Source organism: Rhipicephalus sanguineus, chromosome 3 (genome assembly GCF_013339695.2).
Source record: "Rhipicephalus sanguineus isolate Rsan-2018 chromosome 3, BIME_Rsan_1.4, whole genome shotgun sequence".
In the NCBI taxonomy this organism is placed as follows: Eukaryota; Metazoa; Arthropoda; class Arachnida; order Ixodida; family Ixodidae; genus Rhipicephalus; species Rhipicephalus sanguineus.
Window position 1 is genome coordinate 10,415,932 of NC_051178.1, and position 22,125 is coordinate 10,438,056.

The 22,125-nt window shown below is 45.8% G+C and overlaps 1 protein-coding gene across 1 annotated transcript in view; it reads left to right on the forward strand.

Annotated features, from left to right (window-relative positions):
- LOC119384790 (transformation/transcription domain-associated protein-like) overlaps positions 1 to 22,125 on the forward strand; it is a 946,434-nt gene that overhangs the window by 699,050 nt on the left and 225,259 nt on the right. The window contains 1 exon segment of the mRNA XM_049413130.1: positions 17,276 to 17,482. Coding sequence (XP_049269087.1) covers positions 17,276 to 17,482 — 207 coding nt within the window.

Here is a 22,125-nt window from a genome sequence, read left to right on the forward strand (position 1 = left end):
AAATTGGCCTATTTTCCCGCGGACAGGAAAGTGTTAAAGGAACACTAAAGAGCAAAGCAATTTTTTTCATATTAGTAAAGTACTCTTTCACGATACCATAAACACCACGCTTGCTGCGAGAAGACGCTTAGTAAGCGAGAAAACATGCGAAAAGAAAATGTAGGTGGCGACGCCACCTTGAAGTTTCCGCACCATTCGCCGTGACGTCACATGTTTTGATGGCGCCTACTAGGGACCACGTAGTTCTTAATCGGTAAAAACGAAGTGCATTGTCCTCTGAGGTGGCCATAGAATTAACATACCAAGTTTTAGGTAATTTTGTTGAGCCGATGGCGTCAAAATACACTGAAATCCGTGATGTCACACGGGGAGATTTCGACGTGAAAATTAAAAATAAAACTTTGAACTTCATTTTCTCCTCTATTAATAAACCTATGATGGCGAAATTAACGACATTAGAGTTCTCAGAGCACAATTTACCGATCTAGGCCAATTCATTGTTTCTCTTTAGTGTCCCTTTAACCCCTTGAGGGTTTTCGCCGTACATGTATGGCATAGCGTTTATTTTTAAAACGCGTGCCTTTTTCGGTCATTTGTCTTGCTTGGCCTGTGCTGCCACACTTCGGGAATACGGGGAATTTTTTTCATGTGCCATTGTCTCTCCGTTGTATCTTTTTTTTGCTTCCCAAAACTGCGCGCCGGGCTATCGCTTGGCCATCCGAGCGCGTTCGCGGTGCAGCTGGTTTAAAGTGCGCACTTTTTTCGATCATTTCTCTTGCTTTGCATCTGCTGCCATGCTTCGGGAATACGTGGAATTTTTTTCATGTGCCGATGTCTCTCCATTGTTGCTTTTTTTATGTTTCGCAAAACAGCGCGCCGTGCGCCGGCTGTCGCTTGCACAACCGAGTGCGCCAGCGGCGCGATTGGTTTCAAAAGCGCGCCTTCTTCGATCATTTTTTTTGCTTGGAATGCACTGCCACGCTTCGGGAATACGTGGAGTTTTTTTCATGCGCCGATGTCTTTCCGTCTTCTTTTTTCTTTTGCTTTCCAAAGAGGCGCGCGGTTCGGCTGGTTTCGGTTTCGTCCTTCGGGTGGTTTTCACTTCTTGCGCCCGCGAAGCTGATGGCTGTTTGGTATCTCTTAAAGGGTGAGCACTTGTTACTCTCTCGTTTATTGCTCACCGGGGCGCGATTACATCTGTTTCCGTGCGGCGCTATATTACACAAACGACGCCGCCGTGATTGCGTTTCCTCTTTTGGGGTCTCGGAAAAACTAACTACGTCTTGTTGGCGATAAGACAAAGGATTACTGTAGCTTTTTCACTCGTTTTGCTTTCTGGACGGGCGCACAACCATAGTCTTTTCTTCCGTGCGCTCACTGACGCAGTTCGCTTTCCGTGCGCTCACTGACGCAGTTCGCTTACGCTATGGAAGCGCGCGCCGGTTGCTCTGCTGCCGGTGAGTCGAGCAGCGATTCTTCCAATGCGGACTATTCCCCAAGCGCTTGTTTGTCGACGAGGAGTTTGTCAGACGAGGATTTTTTGACGAGTTCAGACTCCGATGACGATCAAGGAGTGACGTCTGAAAAGCGTGCGCGGCGAGCCATGCTTCAAAGACTATCACACGCTGAAAAGTTTTTAGTGTTAGAGCACGAACATTTTTAACCGGAAAAGTACTCTGGTGCGGTTATTTTTGTGTGTCTGTGAGCTATGTTTAATACGATGCATAATTTTTATTTATAAAAGACTGTTAAGCTGTTTTTTTTATGATTTTGCTTGATTTTATACGAATAAACCATGAGTATGTAACAACAAAAATGATTTTTTTGTCACTTTACGGTCACAAAAAAAATTTTAGACAATTTTTTTCTGAAATAGAATCGTCGGAAGAATTTATTTCAGCAATAAAAAAATTACACATTTTTGGACTGGATTTCGCGAGAAAATTCGACCCTCAAAGGGTTAAAGAACCCCATGTGGTCAAAATTTCTGGAGCCCCCCACTATCGCGCCTCTCATAATCATATCCTGCTTTTGGGCCGTAAAACTCAAACATTTAATTAAAGGAAGGCTCCATTAATCACGTGCAAAAACAGATAAGTATTGCCGTTCGCAACATCATCCAGAAGCACAAAAACTTTGAGGGCGCTTGAGCTTCGCTTTCAAGAGTAGAACGCGACAGCGTAATTCAACCGTGTTCGTATCACTTCCCAATCGCTAGCCTGGCTTCACTTCTCACTGGACAGTAAACCGTGCCTCAAGGAAGGCCATAGTGCGGACACCTTCTGGCTTATCCATGCACGCGGCATGACGAAACACTGAAAGGCGTCCATGGGCCCGTTGCGCCATCTCACAAATGGTAGTTGTGGGGTCAGAGAGATATCACCGCTCTCGGAACACACGGAGACAGTTCACACCGTCGGGCAACCAAACACATACACGTTTATTAATCTTTCTTTTACATACGACGACTTGCCTGCCGAATCTAATACACAACTAGTAACACGCTAAGTAGTCTTATAAAATGCCAATACAAAATCCGGACAACATAACACATACCCAAGACAACATAAGACATACAATGCACCGCGGATGCGGTGTCGCCGACGTTGGACTCACGAGGGGCCCGCGGGAGACGTCCATCCACGCAGGCTGCCAAACCGGAAGAGACATCGCTCCTGTTATCTATGCGCTGGCCTAACCTCTCCGCGGTGGCCCTGGTTGGGCCACCGCGTTAACCTTAACCCGCGCGAGCACAGCGCCACTGCTCGCTTGGCAGCCGTTTAACCTAACTGTGGTCTATCCGCGAGACGCGCGTGCGCCATGAGATGTAAACAACATTACAGGGGGTGATAGCACCCCCACATAGTCGAGCCTCTGCCACGCCGAAGCACCTCCAAGATGTGCGTACCATCAATGGTAAATGGTGTATATAAATAGCTCGCTGTTAGTATGCTAGAGGATGTATGCATGGTGGCCTAGCAGCTAAACACATTGCACCAAGAAGTGAGGGGTCGCAGGTTTGAATCCCCTGTCCCACTCGAACTGAAGTTTTTTATTATTTCTTTATTTGCATCTATCTGGAACGTTCACTCACGGACAACGCCGATTTTTTGCTTACAAGCAACGAAGCCGACACCAGAATTTCTGCGAAACAAGCTCTTTAACGCTCTCGCATTAAAACAGAGTATGTTGAGAGCGGCAAAGGTCGCCTTAAAGCTGAGCTCACTTATTATTACAGCTTGGCACTGAAGTCTAACATGGGCAACATAGAGGGTATGCACAAAGCCATTGCGGCAACCTACTGTCATATATCTTCAACAGATCAGCACCCAAACCATAGCTTGTGCCAAAGTGGTACCGACTTGTGACGCAAACAGAATGATGCTCGGACGAATGCAACGCGATTCAGACAAAGATGGGAGACAGCTAGACACAGATGAAGGCTGACTTACAAATGAGTTTATTTGCTCTTCAGGTGGCCTTTTTATGCACCGTGCCTGGCTATATCCCCCCAAACATTAATGAGAATCACAAAATGACAAGAAAGAAAACGAAGATGCTGCAGACAAAAATAATCAGATGTCTACAAGCAGGACGAAACGCTAATGCTCATGTGTACCCATGTACACAAAGCAACCTAATTTAGCGATGACAAGACCGACAGAATTACACTTCGAAATCGTGGCTTCAGAATAACAAAATCGAACACTCGTTGGGCGTGAATTAGCTAACTGGGCCTGGTGATAAGTGAAGGTACGTCAATAAATGAACAAGTGACCAAAAACACGGAAAAAGCATATGTTGATGAAACGACTAAAAGTAAACCATCTAGAGAATCGATCTCGACGTCAGTTAGTGAAACCAACTGCTTGCTTACGCACTTTACGGAAGAAAGCAAAACAAACAAAAGACAATGAAAACACGACCACGAACAAACTGTTCCCAAAAACAAAAAACAACCGGAAACAAACCACTTTAGTCGTTTCATCGTCATGTGCGTTTTCCACATTTTTGTTGGTCACTATTTCACTTATTGACGTGCTTTCACTTATCACCAGGACCATTCAGTTCATTCACACCCTGCGCGTGTTTGGTTCAGTTATTCTGAAGCCACAATTTCTAAATGTAATTCAGAGTTGTCGGTCTTGTCATCACTAAATTAGTTTGCTTTGTCTAACATGGGTGTGTGTCAGCACTGCTTGTAGACATTTTTGTCTACAGCTTCTTTTCCTTTCTTGTCATTCTTGTCAATGTTTTGGGCACCCTAGCTTGTCTTCTCTTGTTTTCTTGCTTGTCAAGCTATGCACCAACTTGCCCAACGTCACACTCTGCTAATGGGTGATATAGCCAGGTTATGTGCATAGAAAGGCCTGCTGAAGTGCAAATAAACTCATTTGTAAGTGGGCACTTGTCTCTGTCTATCCGTGTCTCCTGTCTTCATCTAAGTTGCGCTGCATTCGTCCAAGTATGTACCAACTCACCCAGGTCAAGGTATTATTGAAAGAATGATGCTGCTGCTAGAGGAGAACCACTTCCAAAGCACCGAAGCTTGGCAGAACATGTTGGTGAGGCGCTTCTCCCTGTCTCTTAACGACTTGCTGACAAAAAGCTCCTGGAGTGCTGGTACCGATGCAAGAGGCAAAATGTGAATGAATCGCTGCATTCTGTGGTCTGGTCTCTCATGCCAAAGACCAAACGTGCCATCCTATTTTGTAGAATCTGAAGCGAGATCAGTGGCGTAACTAGGGTGGGGCAGGGGGGTACAAGTGCCCCGGGCGCCGAGCCGACTCCGCCCGACATGCGCTCGGGGACTTCCCGAGGACACAAACGGGGCACAAGCGCCCCGCTACTCATGGAAAGGTCGCCCCTACAGGTTCGAAACCAGTGGGGGCGTGCCCCCCACTGTTCCAACACCCCTTTCCTCGCCTTCTTCTCCCCTGGTACCACCCGTGAGGCTAGAGACTCTTTTGACTACTTAAATGGTGCTCCTTTCCTTCAACAAACGAAGCACAATCTTCCGGAAGCCTGTGGCTTCCGACATTCGATTTGTCGGCGCTTTGTCTGCGTAAGCAGCACTGCCTTTTTTCGTCTGGTACAGCGTATCTTCTGTCTTGAAATTGTTCTCGAGGAGGTGAAGGCTTGCGCTATATTCTGTAGCCCTTGCATAAGCACGTCTCTGTGCCACGACTGTGACTTCGGAATGCCTCTCGTTCTCTCCCTTTTTTTTTTTTGTGCTCATATCCAACCCCTTGAAAAACAATAGGATAGAAAGGTCGGTGTAAGCCCGTTTCCACATAAGCATGATTTTAACCATGAACGTACCTATCCAGGCTTGTAGAAAAAACATTTTTTTCTGGGGTTCTGACTTCCCTTTATGTGTGATCTGGCATGTTTTTGTATGTATGTGCATGTACATACATATACAAAATTTAATAATATCAGGGCGGTGGGAGGTTGAACCTCCCAAACCTCCTTCTAGCTTCGCCCCGGAACTTATAGCTTGAAACGTTCATTTTCTTCTGGTTCGGCCTAAACTACCTTGCTTCTTCCACACGTAATAACCAAACTGAATATCGGAAAGGGAAAGTGCTGCCCACGGTCTTGTTGCTTAAGGGTAGCGATCGAACAGCTCTTTACCAACTCATCAGACATGTCAGTCTCCAAGCTTACCGCGAGCATTCATGGGCAGACGTCGGAATGAAATAACGAAATGAAAAAATAATAATAAGTATGGGCTTTCCGACAAGGTTTCTGTCTTTTTCAAATCAGAAAGTCGTTCACAGACTGCTTTCTGCCATCAAATCACGTCACTCCTCCTCATTTTTCTCTGTGTATTGGCACCTTCTCCACGACATTTTCCCAGATCAGTGTGCGTAGGATGGGGTTGGCTATGAGGAATGACGTCCCCGAAGTAATTTTTGAGAAAATGAGAAGACTTCGTGGTGTGGGCGTCTTCACGTAAAGAGGGAGGTGTCACGTGTGAACTCACTGTCGCTCACCAAATTAACATTTTCGTTCCTTCTCCAGACAAAGTCTCCTTCTTAGAAGTGCTTGCTGCAAACACGTGCACGGCACTTCGGCTCATTGCCTCTTCTAAGCTAGCTTTATCAGCCATGCGTCGTGATGTTCGTTATCCTTGAAGTAAAACCGTAAATGTGAAATTACACCCTGCTCTTTTTGCATGCGCGGTGCACTAATTGTGTCACGCAGCGTCACTGAAAACATTGGTCCGGCCTTCCAAGCTTTTGTTGTTTCCAGACGCCAGTGCACATGACCTGGTTGTGTAACGAGGCTGATTGAAGGGGGAAACTCAAAGAAAAAAAAAGCCCCCACACCTCCCCGAAGGGGATCGTGAGGAAATGCGTATGCATTTGGGTGCACCCGATGAGTGTGCGATTAATTAATGAAGAGAGACGAGAGTGTGCACGTAGAGGCGTAATGCTCGAGTTGCATTGTGTTGCACTTCGTCCTAGTGGTATCGTTGCCGCGAGAGATTCGACTTCACCGACTTCCATCGCTATCAAGACACCAAAGCGCGCGCTCCCTGCGTCATATATATAGGTCCGAGCGCGGAGAGGAGGAGCGCCCGAGCTCTCTCTCCGCCGAGCGAGCTCCGCGATGCGAGCGCCACCACACGCCCGCGTGCTCCTCCTCTCCCTTACCCTCCGCCACTCACCACCTGCTCCGGTTGCTAGAAGCGGCGCAGCTGTTGCTAGGGGCGAGGAGGAGCGCGCGCCGGCCAGGGACGCAGGACAACCCCCGACTAAGATATGCACTCGCATTTAAAAAACGCGCTCGGGCCGCCGGCTTCCCGTCTTTAGAGCAAGGTTCCCTGAAGCAAGGTGACATCACATGATCGTGATGTCGTAGCATGTCGACTGCAGCGCCCGTGTCTCCACTGGTGGGCCTCGTGCACAATAACATCAAAAAGATACAGGAAGTAGAACTGCAATGGCAAAATATACTATTACTATCACATTCGTGCCACTATTACTGTGAACTGAGATTTAACAAGCGAGAAAATTGCGAAAAACTGAAGGATATATACATGTACTAACGCCCCTACACTTTTCTCGTAGTGATCACGAACGCAGTCTGGCCGTGTTTTGTCGAGAGCTATTCACCTTGATATCTTTCTCATTCGTTTCGTTTTGTTATTTTGCTTCTGCCGGTGAGCGCGGTGGCAATAACAGCAGCCAGGTGTAGTCTGAGTGACAGTGATGTTGACGTAGTTTGCACGAGCGAGCCTCGCAGCAATTCTGCATCGGATTTCACACGTGTTCTGCCGCTGTCCCGCAGAGAACTATGGGGCTTCGATGGATTTGATATGTTACATTTATCCTCACTGGTACCCTCCCCGCCCTCCCTCCTGCTCTTAGGATGCGTGCCACATTCCACGGGCGGATTGAGTGGCCCTGCATGGCTCTGCTCAGCCGCGGCTCTCTTCATGGCATGGCGCCTCTGCTCGAGTTCTCCAAAAGGCAAACGCCATTAATAAAAACGAAAATTAAATACGCGAGAACATAAGCAGTATTTGGCAATCGGATGCCTCGCATGCCGTCGACGAAAACGACGTTTCATTTTCCGTCGGTTGGAGCCAGGCATCCTATGCAGAAAGAGCTGCCGCGAAAGCACGGGAGATCATTGCAGACTCACTGAAATGCAGTCCTGCTTCCATGTTGAGGTCTTCGCTGCGAGCTTAAAGTCTGCAGCCATATCCATCGCGGCAATCACGAAAGCCGCGGCTTCACTGCACCGTGGCCAAGCAGCGACCAATTGCATGCGTGGTGACATGTGATGGAGTTTTCTTACTCGCCGAGAGCAATCAGATTCGTGACGACATCGCTTCAGCACTGAGTATGGGGCGAGAGAAATTGAGTAAGAGGTATTCGGTCTTCGCTTATGGCCTTATCTCCACTAATAACTTATCTTTTCACACTCAACCTGCACGCATTTTTCAATGCCCCTGCTCATTTCACATCAACTTCATATTTCTCGTTATCGTACCTTTAAGGTTCCTAACTGACTGTGCATATCGGGCGTCCAAGCAGGAAAGTTACACCAGAAAAAGATCTATACGCTCATGTTTTACCCACTACCTCGGGGGAGAAGGCGGATCACGAACATCGACTGCATTGTCGGATTCAGTGAGACGGTAAGCTACAATGACGCTTAATTTTCTGCTAATAGAGCTCAAGATTTTGCGTTGATGTTTCATGTGAACGGGTTATGGTGGCAACATGAGATGGTATCAGCGTCATCTGGTCGATATACAGACTCTGGATGAGGCACCAAACACACACAAAAAAAGGCTAATGTTTCGAATGGATAACGTTGCCACTGAGATACCTTTTTCCTATCTCATATATGGGCTATTTCTGAAGGCGATTTGGCGCCGCAATTCCAACTACATATATCGACCTCCAAAATGACTAAAATCAAGAAGACAATTTTGAAATATCGAGTTTTCTTTCACGGTTATATATCAACACATGTTGATCGCAGGGGTTCCCTCAAGAAGAAATTGCTTTAGACAAGTCATGCCTGTGTAGCTCATGACCGCACTTATTAAGAAAATAATAATAAAAAAAACTTGCGATGAAGACAGTCAGGTGGCGGCCACTGTTTGCTAGCGAGAGGTCTGCGGGCCGCGTGTTTGAGAGCCCTGGTCTAGACTGCAGCCGACGGGGGGCGGAAATGTTTGACCGGAGTGCGACAGCTCCTTTCTTAATGCGTGTGCGCCATGTCAAATATAAAGAACGCGTTTTTCTTGGCAACCATTGTACACAATCAAAATGAGCACTGGCGCCGCAAAAGCCAATAATATATGTGACAACAGGGTTTGCCGGAAGGAATTTTTGTATGCATCATTAGCATTGATAAAACATTGTAGCCATAGTATGCAGATTTCATGTACGCATTAAATAATATTGAACAATACATTTCATGGTGATGTAGCCAAGAACGATAAGAACAGTTTACATGCCTACTTCGTCGATCTCTTTTGTGTGGTTGTATGTAATTTACGAACGTTTTGTGCAAAGCGAAGACAACAGAACAGCGGCAAGGTCCATTTCTTCTTTCACATTTTTTCTAACCTTGCGGACTTCTGGTGTGTCATACGATGCGTGGATGTGCAAGACAGCTTTAGTCCACTGCAGTGAACAATAAATAAAGAAACCGCTCATTCGCTTGCCCAGAACAGCCAGATGGCTTTTTCTTGCACATAAATAATAATAATAATAATAATATATTAATAATCACTATCATTACCATCAAGAAGGGCGCTGAAATATATTTGCCATGGGCGCCGTCCTAGCTAGTTACGCCACTGAGCGACATTCGTAATTTATATGGCATAGCGCAACACATCAGGGACAGAGAAAAAAAAAAAGGCACATACACAAAGCTGTGTATGTGTCCTTCACTGTCCCTGTCATCATGCGCTACTTCATATAAATTATGAATCCAAGCCAACTAGCCCGGCAACGTGCTGGGGCACTCGTTGAACAAACGGACACAGTGCACACCATAGTGTAATGAACACATGGACATTTATAAGCAGTAAGGCAATGAATGCAGCTAATTGGTTGATGTCGTAGCTTGATATGCACTGATTGAAAGAATTACAAAGTGTAACGAATACATGGACATTTATAAGCAGTAAGGCAATGAATGCAGCTAATTGGTTGATGTCGAAGCTTGATATGCACTGATTGAAAGAATTACAAAGTGTAACGAATACATGGACATTTATAAGCAGTAAGGCAGTGAATGCGGCTAATTGGTTGATGTCGAAGCTTGATATGCACTGATTGAAAGAATTACAAAGTGTAACGAATACATGGACATTTATAAGCAGTAAGGCAGTGAATGCGGCTAATTGGTTGATGTCGAAGCTTGATATGCACTGATTGAAAGAATTACAAAGTGTAACGAACACATGGACATTTATAAGCAGTAAGGCAATGAATGCGGCTAATTGGTTGATGTCGAAGCTTGATATGCACTGATTGAAAGAATTACAAAGTGTAACGAATACATGGACATTTATAAGCAGTAAGGCAGTGAATGCGGCTAATTGGTTGATGTCGAAGCTTGATATGCACTGATTGAAAGAATTACAAAGTGTAACGAACACATGGACATTTATAAGCAGTAAGGCAATGAATGCGGCTAATTGGTTGATGTCGAAGCTTGATATGCACTGATTGAAAGAATTACAAAGTGTAACGAATACATGGACATTTATAAGCAGTAAGGCAATGAATGCGGCTAATTGGTTGATGTCGAAGCTTGATATGCACTGATTGAAAGAATTACAAAGTGTAACGAATACATGCACATTTATAAGCAGTAAGGCAGTGAATGCGGCTAATTGGTTGATGTCGAAGCTTGATATGCACTGATTGAAAGAATTACAAAGTGTAACGAACACATGGACATTTATAAGCAGTAAGGCAATGAATGCGGCTAATTGGTTGATGTCGAAGCTTGATATGCACTGATTGAAAGAATTACAAAGTGTAACGAATACATGGACATTTATAAGCAGTAAAGCAATGAATGCGGCTAATTGGTTGATGTCGAAGCTTGATATGCACTGATTGAAAGAATTACAAAGTGTAACGAATACATGGACATTTATAAGCAGTAAGGCAATGAATGCGGCTAATTGGTTGATGTCGAAGCTTGATATGCACTGATTGAAAGAATTACAAAGTGTAACGAATACATGGACATTTATAAGCAGTAAGGCAGTGAATGCGGCTAATTGGTTGATGTCGAAGCTTGATATGCACTGATTGAAAGAATTACAAAGTGTAACGAACACATGGACATTTATAAGCAGTAAGGCAATGAATGCGGCTAATTGGTTGATGTCGAAGCTTGATATGCACTGATTGAAAAAATTACAAAGAAGAAAACACACAGACAGACAGTTGTCCTGTTAACCTCTGACCATCTGTGTGTCTTCTTCGTTGAAGTTTTTTCAATCAGCACATATCAAACTTCGATTCATCGGCAGCTTTTACACAAAGGTGCGCCTGCCAGCCAAACCATACAAATAACTACACCAACACAACAAATAAGACACTAGAATGCCAATATAACACACACACACACACCAACCTAAAACACACAAAGTAACATGAATACGGCGTCGCCAACGTTCCACTCATCACGGAAGTCCATGGGGCCGACCCGTGGAATCATCCCACGGACTCCCATGGGACGATTCTGACCATGGTCGTCTCTCATGGGAGGTCCATGGGACCTCCCACGAGAGACGATTGTCGTCGAGTAGCACCAAGCCCCAAACAAAGTGACTGCTGTTCCTCATGCTTCTGCTGAACCTCGCTGACAGGGTGGCACCATCGCGGGAACAGCGGCATCTCTCACATGGCTGCGACCATGCTGACTACGCCGTAGGATGTGGGGCGCCATGAGGCGAAAACGACTTTGCAGGGGCTGCGAGCGCCCCCACAATCTGCAGTAGAAACTGCGATTGCAGAACCAGTCATAAGGTACAATGCAGGCATGAAAGAAGCCTTTTTTCGTAATCTACTAAAAATTCAAATACAGTAAAACCTCGTTAATTCAAAGTCACTGGGTCTGTGAAAAGTCTTCTAATTAAGCAGGTTTTCGAATTAACCAAACAAAAAACCGGGATGCAAGGAACTTTAAATTACTGAAAGTAATCAGAGGTGGTCTTTTGCTGTGCCTGCTAGTTTGCGGCTCCAGGGGTTATGTTTTCCAGCAATACCCATCCCAATTTTGCCGCTAAACCCGGGAAACGGCAGGCCTTGCTGTTGCCAGTGCAAGAAAAAAAATGAAGGGGGGGGGGGGGGGGAATGGTCTCGTGGTCAACTGAAATGCGCGTCTGTGGAAAAGAATTCATGCTTCACTGCAGCACAGTGGTGACGCGCAGGCAGCCTGTCACCTGCTCTTTGCAGCATCAACGCGTGATGATGCAACCATTTGCCCTTTCTTTCTGGTAAAATAAAGAATTTAATAATGTCCTGTGTGGCCGAATTCGCTATATGTTCTGGGTGGAAAAGATGATCATTGAAGTTTTCGAAGTAGGCGTTGCAGGCAAGTACTCCGCCAGCAGTGCAAGTGCACAAATTGCCGGAACAACCACCAATCGGATGTTCACATACATCGCGAATTTCGTCAGGCCGTCCTTTATTAATTTCTTTATTTTCCCAGGAAGAATGGGTAAATCATGACACGCTGATGTTGCAAGAAGCATGCATCGTGCTGACCACGGGTCACTGCTGTCTTGCAGTGAAGCACGCCTTCTTTTCAACAGGCGCACATTTCAACTGACTACAAGACCGCTTTTTTTTTTTTCTTGTGCTGGCTGCAGCGAGGCTAGGGTGCTTTAGCTGTCACTCATTAGTATCGCTACGCTGCATTGCCCTGTGGCTCCTAAAGGCCGTCGTTTCCATGGATTTGCAGCGAAATCGGGATCGGGAATTGGCACATGGCACTCAGTTTTGAATTAACTGAGCTGGTGCTTATCGCCGCTTCAAATTATCCACTCAAATTTACATGGCAAAATACGGGACTGCAGAAATCCTTCGAATTAAGCTAGATTTCAAAACAACCGAGTTGAAATTAATAGGTTTGTCTGTGCTACAGTAAAGCAGCAAGGGCATCCAGAGAGCAGAAGAGAAAGACTGTCTCACTAGTGCAGAACATTAAGGGGCTGTTTCAGCCACCTTCCTTCAAGCAGCAAAGTGAAGACACCAAGCAAAGCCATGCACTGAATATTCACCTGGGGCATATTAATGTGTTGGTATGAAATCAACCTATTTTGTTAGTTGCACAACTCTTGAGAATAATGCCTCACGTTTTTTGTGATTTTCTCACTTTCATATTTTTGTAGGCTGGTGTGCAATCTTGTGATCACGTTTTCTCAACTTCCACAAGTCCAATTTTTGATCGTTCTTCTTTCTGTCAGAGCCTTAATGTTTGGTGAATGCCATACTACCGCCAAATAATGTGCCATAATGCTATTGGTAACACTTTCGTGACCGCGGAAAAATCGGTTGTTTTTGGCTGGTCTAGGAAATATTTTTTCCCTGCCAAAGAATTATAATTGATGCTAAAGTGTGGGTATCAAATGATAGAGGAAGAATTGTTCTTTCTAACAGTATTAATTTCAAACAACGGTTTTATTCTAATAAAATAAAAAATTATCAAACAAAGAAAAATGCATCGAAAAGAAAGAAAGATTCATAAAAACATCAATGCTACTCTGCAAAGGTTAAACATTAAAAAAAATCGAAATATACGTTTTGAACGCAAAGCCCTCGTAGAATAATAGTGGAAATATAAGCTCTGTAAGTACAAAGATTATTTACATAAATACAAGAATATAGGCACTAGTGCCTATCATGCCACCGCGCGATGCAGGTTCTCGACGCGGTGAAACAAAGGTTGGCTGCGCATGTTTCGGGAAAAACATTTTTTTTTTTTTCTGTTCAGCTTTCCTAGCATAGTTTGAAGTTCTGGTATTTTTCAATTTTCCTGTGTATTTGTTCAAATGAACAGCGTGGCCTGTTCCAAATCTGCAAAAATCCATAATTGTACTCTCATTTGACCTCTTTCTCGCTCATATACTGCCGAATACTATACCGACCTTCACATTTCACCATTTTCTCATTCACTGAAAGGTTCCGACGGGGTTAAAAGATAGCGTAGAAAGATCGGTCATGTGTTGCAATAGAGAAGACACGTGGTGAAGATTCTCGTGGGATGCGACGGTCGTCTTCTTCAGATCAGAGACACTCAAGAAGCCTTGAACCTTATCCGTGGCATCACTGACGGTAGACGAAGGCCTGGAAATATGTGTCATCGACCCCAACACCAATGCAAGCGCGGGAATTCAACGATTACCATGTACACATGGAGTGAGACGAACTTGCTCATCTTCTCTTCAGTGACCTCCCTCCATGGATCCGTCCCTCTCACTGTATGTTGGCTTTTCGAAAGTATGCATCCGCGCATACTTATCTGTGTGGTTGCATGTCTCTCTGACGACTTCAGCGGTAAAAAACAACATGAAGACGCCGCCGCGCAGCACACCGGAGCATTGGGTCAAAGTCCACTCCGCGCCGTCTTCGCGAAGAGAACTGCGCTCTTTCTGCAGCCGGCGCCAAATGCTCCCGCCCGAATGAAGTTAACACCTTGCAGATAAGAGCTGTTATGTTTAGAACACACCGGATACGTTTACATCGACGCGCGGCAGCGATAAAACAACCCGAGGAGAAGACGAAACTTACCGGCGGATAGCTGCTGATGTTCCGGGGAGGTTTGACGCACTTTCGCCGTCCGTACGACTTCGCCTGGCGAATCGAAGTCGTCTTTCGTGTCTGTGCTCCTACCATCATCCAGAGATTCCCGCTCATATTAATCGGAATCCGTCGAAATTCGCCGTTTCTGTGGAGCACCCGCGAGCGGCGTCGACGCGAAGTCTGAAACAACGAGCGCTCACCTACCCGACTGCGAACGAGCTTTAAAAATCTCCCCGCGGTGAAAAAAACAAACTCGCAAACAAAACTGATAAAAAACATGTTATTTTATGCTTTGTATTGCGTTAGCTGTCCATAACCGCTCAGAGAGTGCCAAAACTTGATCTCGAAGTCATCGATAACATACAATCAATGGGAATAGGCGCGGTCACGAAAGTGTTAAAAGCAGATGTCACTTTTGATCTCAAAGTAATCATGCTTGTACTGCAAACATGAACTTTAAATGCTTACAACTTTTGTTCTAAATGAGCTAGAATGACAAAAACTCGTCTTGTGGCACTTCTTGATTACTCTAGGTACAGAGTTTAGCAAAACTTGTGCAGTACATTTTTTTCCACTTATTGAGCATTTTTTCTTTAGTATTGCATGCTAAACTGACGGACCCCCACTTCTCTTCCAGTTAGCCGACAATGCCAATTAAGCAATTTTGAATTTTCAGGAGTAGACTGTATCTTGCTGGCCCCACTCGTAGCTGCCTGTTTCATGCCAGTTCCTGCAGCATGCCTGTGATTGTTTATCCGTTGCCCATGATGAATAAAACTGCAATTTTGTATATGCAGGGGACACAGCAATTGTCGTAATTCAATGTCATTGGTGTTGTTACATTATGCTTCTCGGCAAGTTTCCATGTTTACACATGCTGCAAGCTGTTGCTCATGAGCGAATGCTCCATGACCTGAACGGTGGTGCAGAATGTGGCAGAGCACACCTAGCCTTCATAGCACAGGTGTTTGTGAAGTTGCAACGGACAGTGGTACTTAATCTTGCAATACCACACAGCATGTGTCAACCAGTGGCACATGCGATTTTATGCAATCATGTAGTGGCGGCACACTTCAAGCGCTTGCAGTGTTCTTTTTCTCCAAAAGACAGGCTTGTAGCAAACTATGTATCTTCGCAGGTTCCAGCAGTCATACTGAGTCTGTCCTTAAAGTAAGGATACTGGGTCTAGTTAAAGGTTAAAAAGGCAGTGATTCCACTCCTGCACCAACTGCGCCAAAGTGTGCCAAAATGAATTTACTGCGCCATCCTGATAATGTCGACAGAAATTGCACCAAACTGAGCCAGAGTCTCGGGTTGGGGTGCATCTATCACCGGCAGTCGCACCACCGCCAGCACGTCAAAACATGTGCATCTTGGTCTTGGGGCTGCCCGTGTCACAACCGCGGACCAAGAATTATTCCCCTGAATAAACAGCGCTCGCACGTGCGTCCCGTGTAAGCCACGATGCCATGCACGATGCCGACACAGCTTCTGTTGTGCAAATCGTCTCGATGGCAAAACTCGCTCTCTGCAGAGGTTCATGACGTCTAGGACGGTAGCGAGAAAATGTGGCGGCGATTAATCGACAGACATCATGTGTTTTAGAAACACTGCTGGTAGCTCGTTTCAAGCGTAGCATGGCACGTAATTAAAGCAGTGTTCAGCAATAACTACATGCGTTCCGCTAAAATGTCTCACTTCTGTTGCTGGACATCATGGAATAAAAATCTGGGAACGCTAGGAATAGATATATGGAACAACATTGAATTTTCCGTGCTTCGTGTCCATGGAAGAGCATGTGAGCGGTGGGAACGCATGAACACTTTTCCTCAAATATACTTTATCCATGGATCTTCATCTCGAAGAGCTTTTTCGTAGTTCCTTCCACCAGCACACCCGAGTTTGTAATCACTCTTGTGGGAATTTTTATCGCAATAAAAAGAAATTGAGGCGCCATTCCACTCTGTGAGGTGGATGGATGACCAGCAAAGCTGTTTAGCGCACGGCAGAGAGATGACATGGTGGAGGCCATCTTGGTATGTAAGGCCAGGTTGTTGATGGCTGTTAACGTTCGATACATTAATGCGAAAGCCTGAGGTGCCTCATCAAACGCGAAAATTAACCGTTGGCATCGGCGGCGCGTCAACACGAGCAATGCAAAAATGATCATCATCATCAGGTGATGACGTTGTAGATTGCCAAAACTTGTGGCATCATCACATGACATTCGCTTTGCACGGCCTCCAATCATGGAGGCACTGCAAAACGAGGTGAGGTGCAGAAAGCTGGCAATACCTCCAATCCTGGAGGCGGTGTATAACTACGTCAAGTGCAGAAACCTTTTAAAGGGAGAGGATCAGTGCATCGAGTGAGAAGAAAAAGAATGGCTTACGCCTTCGAGTCGCTGAAATAATAGCTGGAGAGGTTATTCCAGAACACTTAACTGCATGACACCCTTGTTTTTGCATTATCGAGTGAAAAGTGCTCCTCAGATGATTTTCGTTATGAGATTTACAATGAATCAAAATATTTCTAGCTCGTCATAAGAGCCCCATAATTATTTAAGGTGCTTGAATGTAAATTCAATTGCTTCTCCAACGTACTCCAGGATGTGAAATTAGCTGCTCCAGAGGGCTCCCAGATGCAAAATTACCTGCTCCAAAGTGCTCCACGAGGGAAATTTTTGTTGCTCCAAAGTGCTCTAAAATGAAAGTTTTCCTGCTCCAAAAATTGCTCCAAATCAAAAGCCCTCGGTAACATGACTGAAAAGGTGACCTCTATCAGAGACTGTGACAGCCCGTTGGAAGGGGGAACACTGGAAGGATGGAGACCTTTTTGGCTTCTCTCTTGTGCTTTGGGAACATGAATATGTTGGCCGAGCTCACATTAGGTCTGCATCAGCCTTGATGTGACACACACGAACCCAAGATTTCGGTCACAGAGATTTAATTGCACATGTATGCACCCAGGCGGCCCAGCAAATCATGGAACTGCAGGAGGCGGCACAGATCCACCAGGGTCTGCTGCCCACTGGCTCAAATGTTGGGCGCCCTGCCCCAACCAGTGTTTACGACATGCGGGCCATCGTCAAGACGTGGCGCAACCGCCTGGCTGTGCTGACCGATGACCTGTCCCACTGGAGCGACATCTTCACCTGGCGCCAGCACCACTATCAGGTCGCTCAGCTGTGCTTTCCTTGCTACACATATGCATATTATGATGCCTGCTATTGAACATGAAGCAGTTGAGATAGAAGGTGTTCGAGTACTTGCATTGATTGTACAGTGCTCATGGATAGAAACACTACAATTTAGAACTAAGTACAGTGAAACCTCAACGATACGAATCTTGCAAGGTCATTAAAAATATTCCTATCTCCAAAAAGACAAAAAATATGGATGCAGCGAAAGAAAGCTGATGTGTTTTCGTACTATATTGTTTCTCAGGGCCTTAGCAATGTCATAGACAGACATGAATATTGCAAGTGAAGTTTTTACGCATCAACGATCATGGTTGTACTCGTAAATATATGCTGCTGCATGCACGTGCGTGTAATTAAGGGACCAGGTGTGCTGGGACCCGTGACAGCTAGTACCCCCTTCCATATCTTAGTACGCTTTTCTGCATAACGCCAGAGTACTGCGGCGAAAATGACTTCAGGAGTGGTCCTCATGCGATAGATCAAGGCCAGAAAATTTTAGAACTGTTGTCCTTTGTTATCTTCATTTAGCGGTGGTGTTGGACTATTTTTAGGGAAGTTCAAAGCCATACCCACATATTTGGGAGTGAAAAACAGTGCTAAAAAGATGGGACAAAAAAAGGACACGGAACCACAGCATCCTTTCTTGTCCTGTCTTTCTAGCGCTGTTTTTCACTCATATCTTGCATAGGGGAGCGCGGATTTGGTTAGAAAGAAAGACAACACGACAGAAAGGACGCTCATTCACTCATAATCATGAACCAACCAGCCCAAATGCATACCCTACTACAGTTCATATTTGGGACGTTTGCTCAAAATTCAGAAGTCTTCCTGACAGGTCGGGAGAGTTGGCAGGTGTGCACGTCCCCAACAACAGTGCATGAGGACGTTACGAAGCCTAGCTCATATGCCAAGCCCATGCGCTTCCTCTTTTACTCTTCGTCTACCTCTCATATGTTTTTTAATTGCAATAACTTGCATTTACATGGCAGGCATGGGCAAACACAGTGAAATGACGTTGCCTCAAGTGCAGCAGCACATGTAGAAAGAAAAAAGTGCAACACCATCGCCATCTGTAATCTAAAAGCAAGGACACCTGAAGGGGCATTCGGGCATCCAAAGTCCATGCTCACAATCTCGGAGGATACGACACGCCACTTATGGGTGATGCTGACAAACAGGCGGCATGGCAAGCATGCCCGTGCGATTGACCTATTTTTCACGGTGGTGCAGGCAGCACCTGTTTGTACCTGTGTGGTAGCATACATTTGTATGAAACGTGGCGGGGTGGAAATCTATTTGCAACAACTGTGCCCAATGACGTTGCAGAATAATGGACCCTGGTTGGGACCCCAGAAAAATCCGTATGATCCCTAAATTTGTAGGAGCCATAATCGTATCACCAGGGCTCTACTGTACAGTCAACTGCCGATTTTTCGGACGCCCAATTTTCCGGACATGCTCGAAAATTCGGACGCTTTCGCGGCACCGTCACCAGCCCAATAGACGTCAATGTATTAGAACGTCCGAAATTTCGGACACTGAAACTCTTCCGCGTTCGATTTTCCGGACTTTCTGCCCAAATTGCAGGTCCGAAAGGCATTATTTGAAGCCCCCACCTCTGCCGCGTCTATCATCTCGTAGGTTCAAACCAGCGCTTTCGCAAGTCTATCTGTTTGCGACAGTAGCAGAGTCCGAAAGTCAGCTTTGCCGCAATGCCAAAGCGTTATGGGGTGAAGCAGACCAGAAATTCAAAGGGGCCGCTATCACGGCGCCATGCGGCAATGTCTTTACTGATAAGCAGCGGAAATGCACGGAGGCGTGATGGCGGCAGCTGGCAAACGCGCCAGTATGGCTTAATCGCCGACAACCCTTACGATAAGAATCTTCAGTTAACTGCTCGGTAGTGCATGTGGCCAAGCACAGTTGCAGGCTGGAACCCCAACGCGCCGCGCCGCCATTCTTGCTGCCTCTTTGTGCAAGACCGCTAAGTGCGCCGCACAGACGCGTTGCCTTCACGGACGAAACCAGCTCGCCATTGCTGCGCCCATGTGCGGTCAGGAACAAAGTGCGCATTACGAACCCTTTCATGATAAATGCGTGCGTACGATACAGCAACAGTACAGTGACGGCGTCAGCTTAGTTGTCGATGTGCTGCACACAACTAGAAACGATCGGCTTCACACGGCAGCAAATGCTGCGTATCGGCAGAGATTCGGCGATGTGTGTACGCATCGTTTACATGCGCACACGCATCGTCGAAAGCCGGACGAGTCGTCCGCTCTTCCGGCACAGTCTGTTTTCTGCGTCATCGTTTCTAAACGCTCCATGCGAGAGAGCCGTAATCTATCCCGCGCTTTGCTGGTATCAGCGGCGCTCATCACGAGATGCATTCTTGCAAGTGGCGGTTGGCACGTGGTTAAGCGGGGTTCGCGGTAGGTACCGAATGTATTTGCGAGAGCCTGGGTGCGCACCAAAATGCCTGATAATCGTACTGGGAGGCAATAAAGCTATTTCAGACATGGCTTTGGCGATTTGACCGCTTGAGCGGAATAAACGCACATGAATTCGTTTTTTCGGACTGCCCGATTTTTCGGACGATTTTGCGGTCCCTAGGGTGTCCGAAAAATCGGCAGTTGACTGTATTGTACAGCGGACTCGCAGTAATTCACTCTTTTGGTTATTTCAAGCAAATTTCAAGTTTTTGGTTGGCCCCGTATGTTTAAATCTTCTTAATTCAAATTGCATTCATTCAGTTAATTCATGCTCTTTGTTAATCTGTGCCAAAAAATATCTGTAGTAAAATTGCAGGGTTGGCAAGTTTGAACCTATTCATTGTTAGGTAGCCCACATACAGACGAAACACAAAGGAAGAAGACAGGACAAGCACTGGTCTAACAGCTGACTAACGCTTGTCCCGTCTTCTTCCTTCGTGTTTCGTCCATTTGTGCGCTACCCAAGAATGGAAAATATCTGCACTAATAACCTCATGTTGACTAAGTTTCACCAGAAGGTTGAAGCAGTGAATGTGGTAGCAACAGATTGGAATGTTATACAAAGCAAGGCTAGCAGCCAACTCCATCAGGATTCGACCTGGCGTAACTCTGCCAGCTCTGCTGTGACCCAGCCTTGCGCGACCTTGTGCAAGCTGCACTAATTTCTTTGCTGATCGCAGTTGCTGCAGATGATATTGCACATCCTATCGATGCGGCATATTCACAGGCCGCATGGAGTTGATATTCGTCCAGGTTGACTGTCGACGCGATCATGGTTCACATGCGCCAAGTGAAAACGAAAGTGAAGTATGTTTCAACAGAATGCGTTGGCGGGCTAGTTGGTGAGAATCCATATTGCTTTTCTAGCGCAAAAAATGACACCACAAGAAAGAAGACTGAACACAGCACTACTCTCAACTGACATGGTTTATTGCGTCACTCACCTCTTTATAGCAACCAGATACCGGTAGGACATGTGTCGTGCACCCTATGCGCACAACCACCTCACCTTGGACACCTGTGCGCGATCATGAAAGCGAATCCAAAAAACTAAATTCAGAGGAAAACAAGGTTATGGAAGGCACACTAATGCGCTGCGACCCCAATGATTGAATATAAAATGCTTCTGATAATTCTCGGGTGGTGGTGTCACGACTCTTCTTTAAGATAGTAGTTAGTCTAAACAAGGCTTGACAATTGCATTTTTTGCAGTGTTGAGCTAAATGTGATCGGCAGGGATCGCTCATGTTCTTTAAGGCGCTACTATCTTAAAGAAGAGTCATGACACCACCACCCGAGAATTATCAGAAGCGTTTTATATTCGATCATTGGGGTCGCAGTGCATTAGCGTGCCTTCCATAACCTTGTTTTCCTCTGAATTTTGTTTTTTGGATTCGCTTTCATGATTGCGCTCAGGTGTCCAAAGTGAGGTGGTTGTGCGCATAGGGTGCACGACGCATGTCCTACCGGTATCTGGTTGCTATAAAGAGGGGAGTGACGCAATAAACCATGTCAGTTGAGAGTAGCGCTGTGTTCAGTCTTCTTTCTTGTGGTGTCGTTTTTTGCGCTAAAAATGCAATATGAAGCATATTTGCTGCAGCTGCTGAAGTCGCAAACAGCACTCTATTGTGGATGGCGACCACGCCTTCCTGAAGGCCAACACGGTGGCACACACAGTGGTAAACATAAAGAGGCATGCAGCGTTCTGGCTTTCCTGTCACAGTCTGCACTGACAGCAATGCACTGACTCGTTTCTATTGTTCATGAACACCATTTTCACTTCTTTGCATTGCACATTTGCTGCGTTATACACTTGGTGCACTTCAAGCATCATCCCATTTAACCGGGTTGCAGCCGAATATGACTGAAATAGTGAGAGCCTTTAAACAATGCAGAGGCTTGCCGGGACCAGAGAACACGTCCGATTTAGCAACTCTCACTGTAGCAGCCACACTCTTTTGATCAAAGTTCGCAGTTCCTACTTGAGCGACGGAGCCCCTTCCTGCTGCTTTGCCCGACGGAGGAGGCCAGTGCGTTTAATCTCTGCTTGAGCCGTCTGCAGCCTTTGCAAGCTTTAGCTAGAACATAGAACATGCGATGCGTGTGGCGTAGTAGTTATCGACTT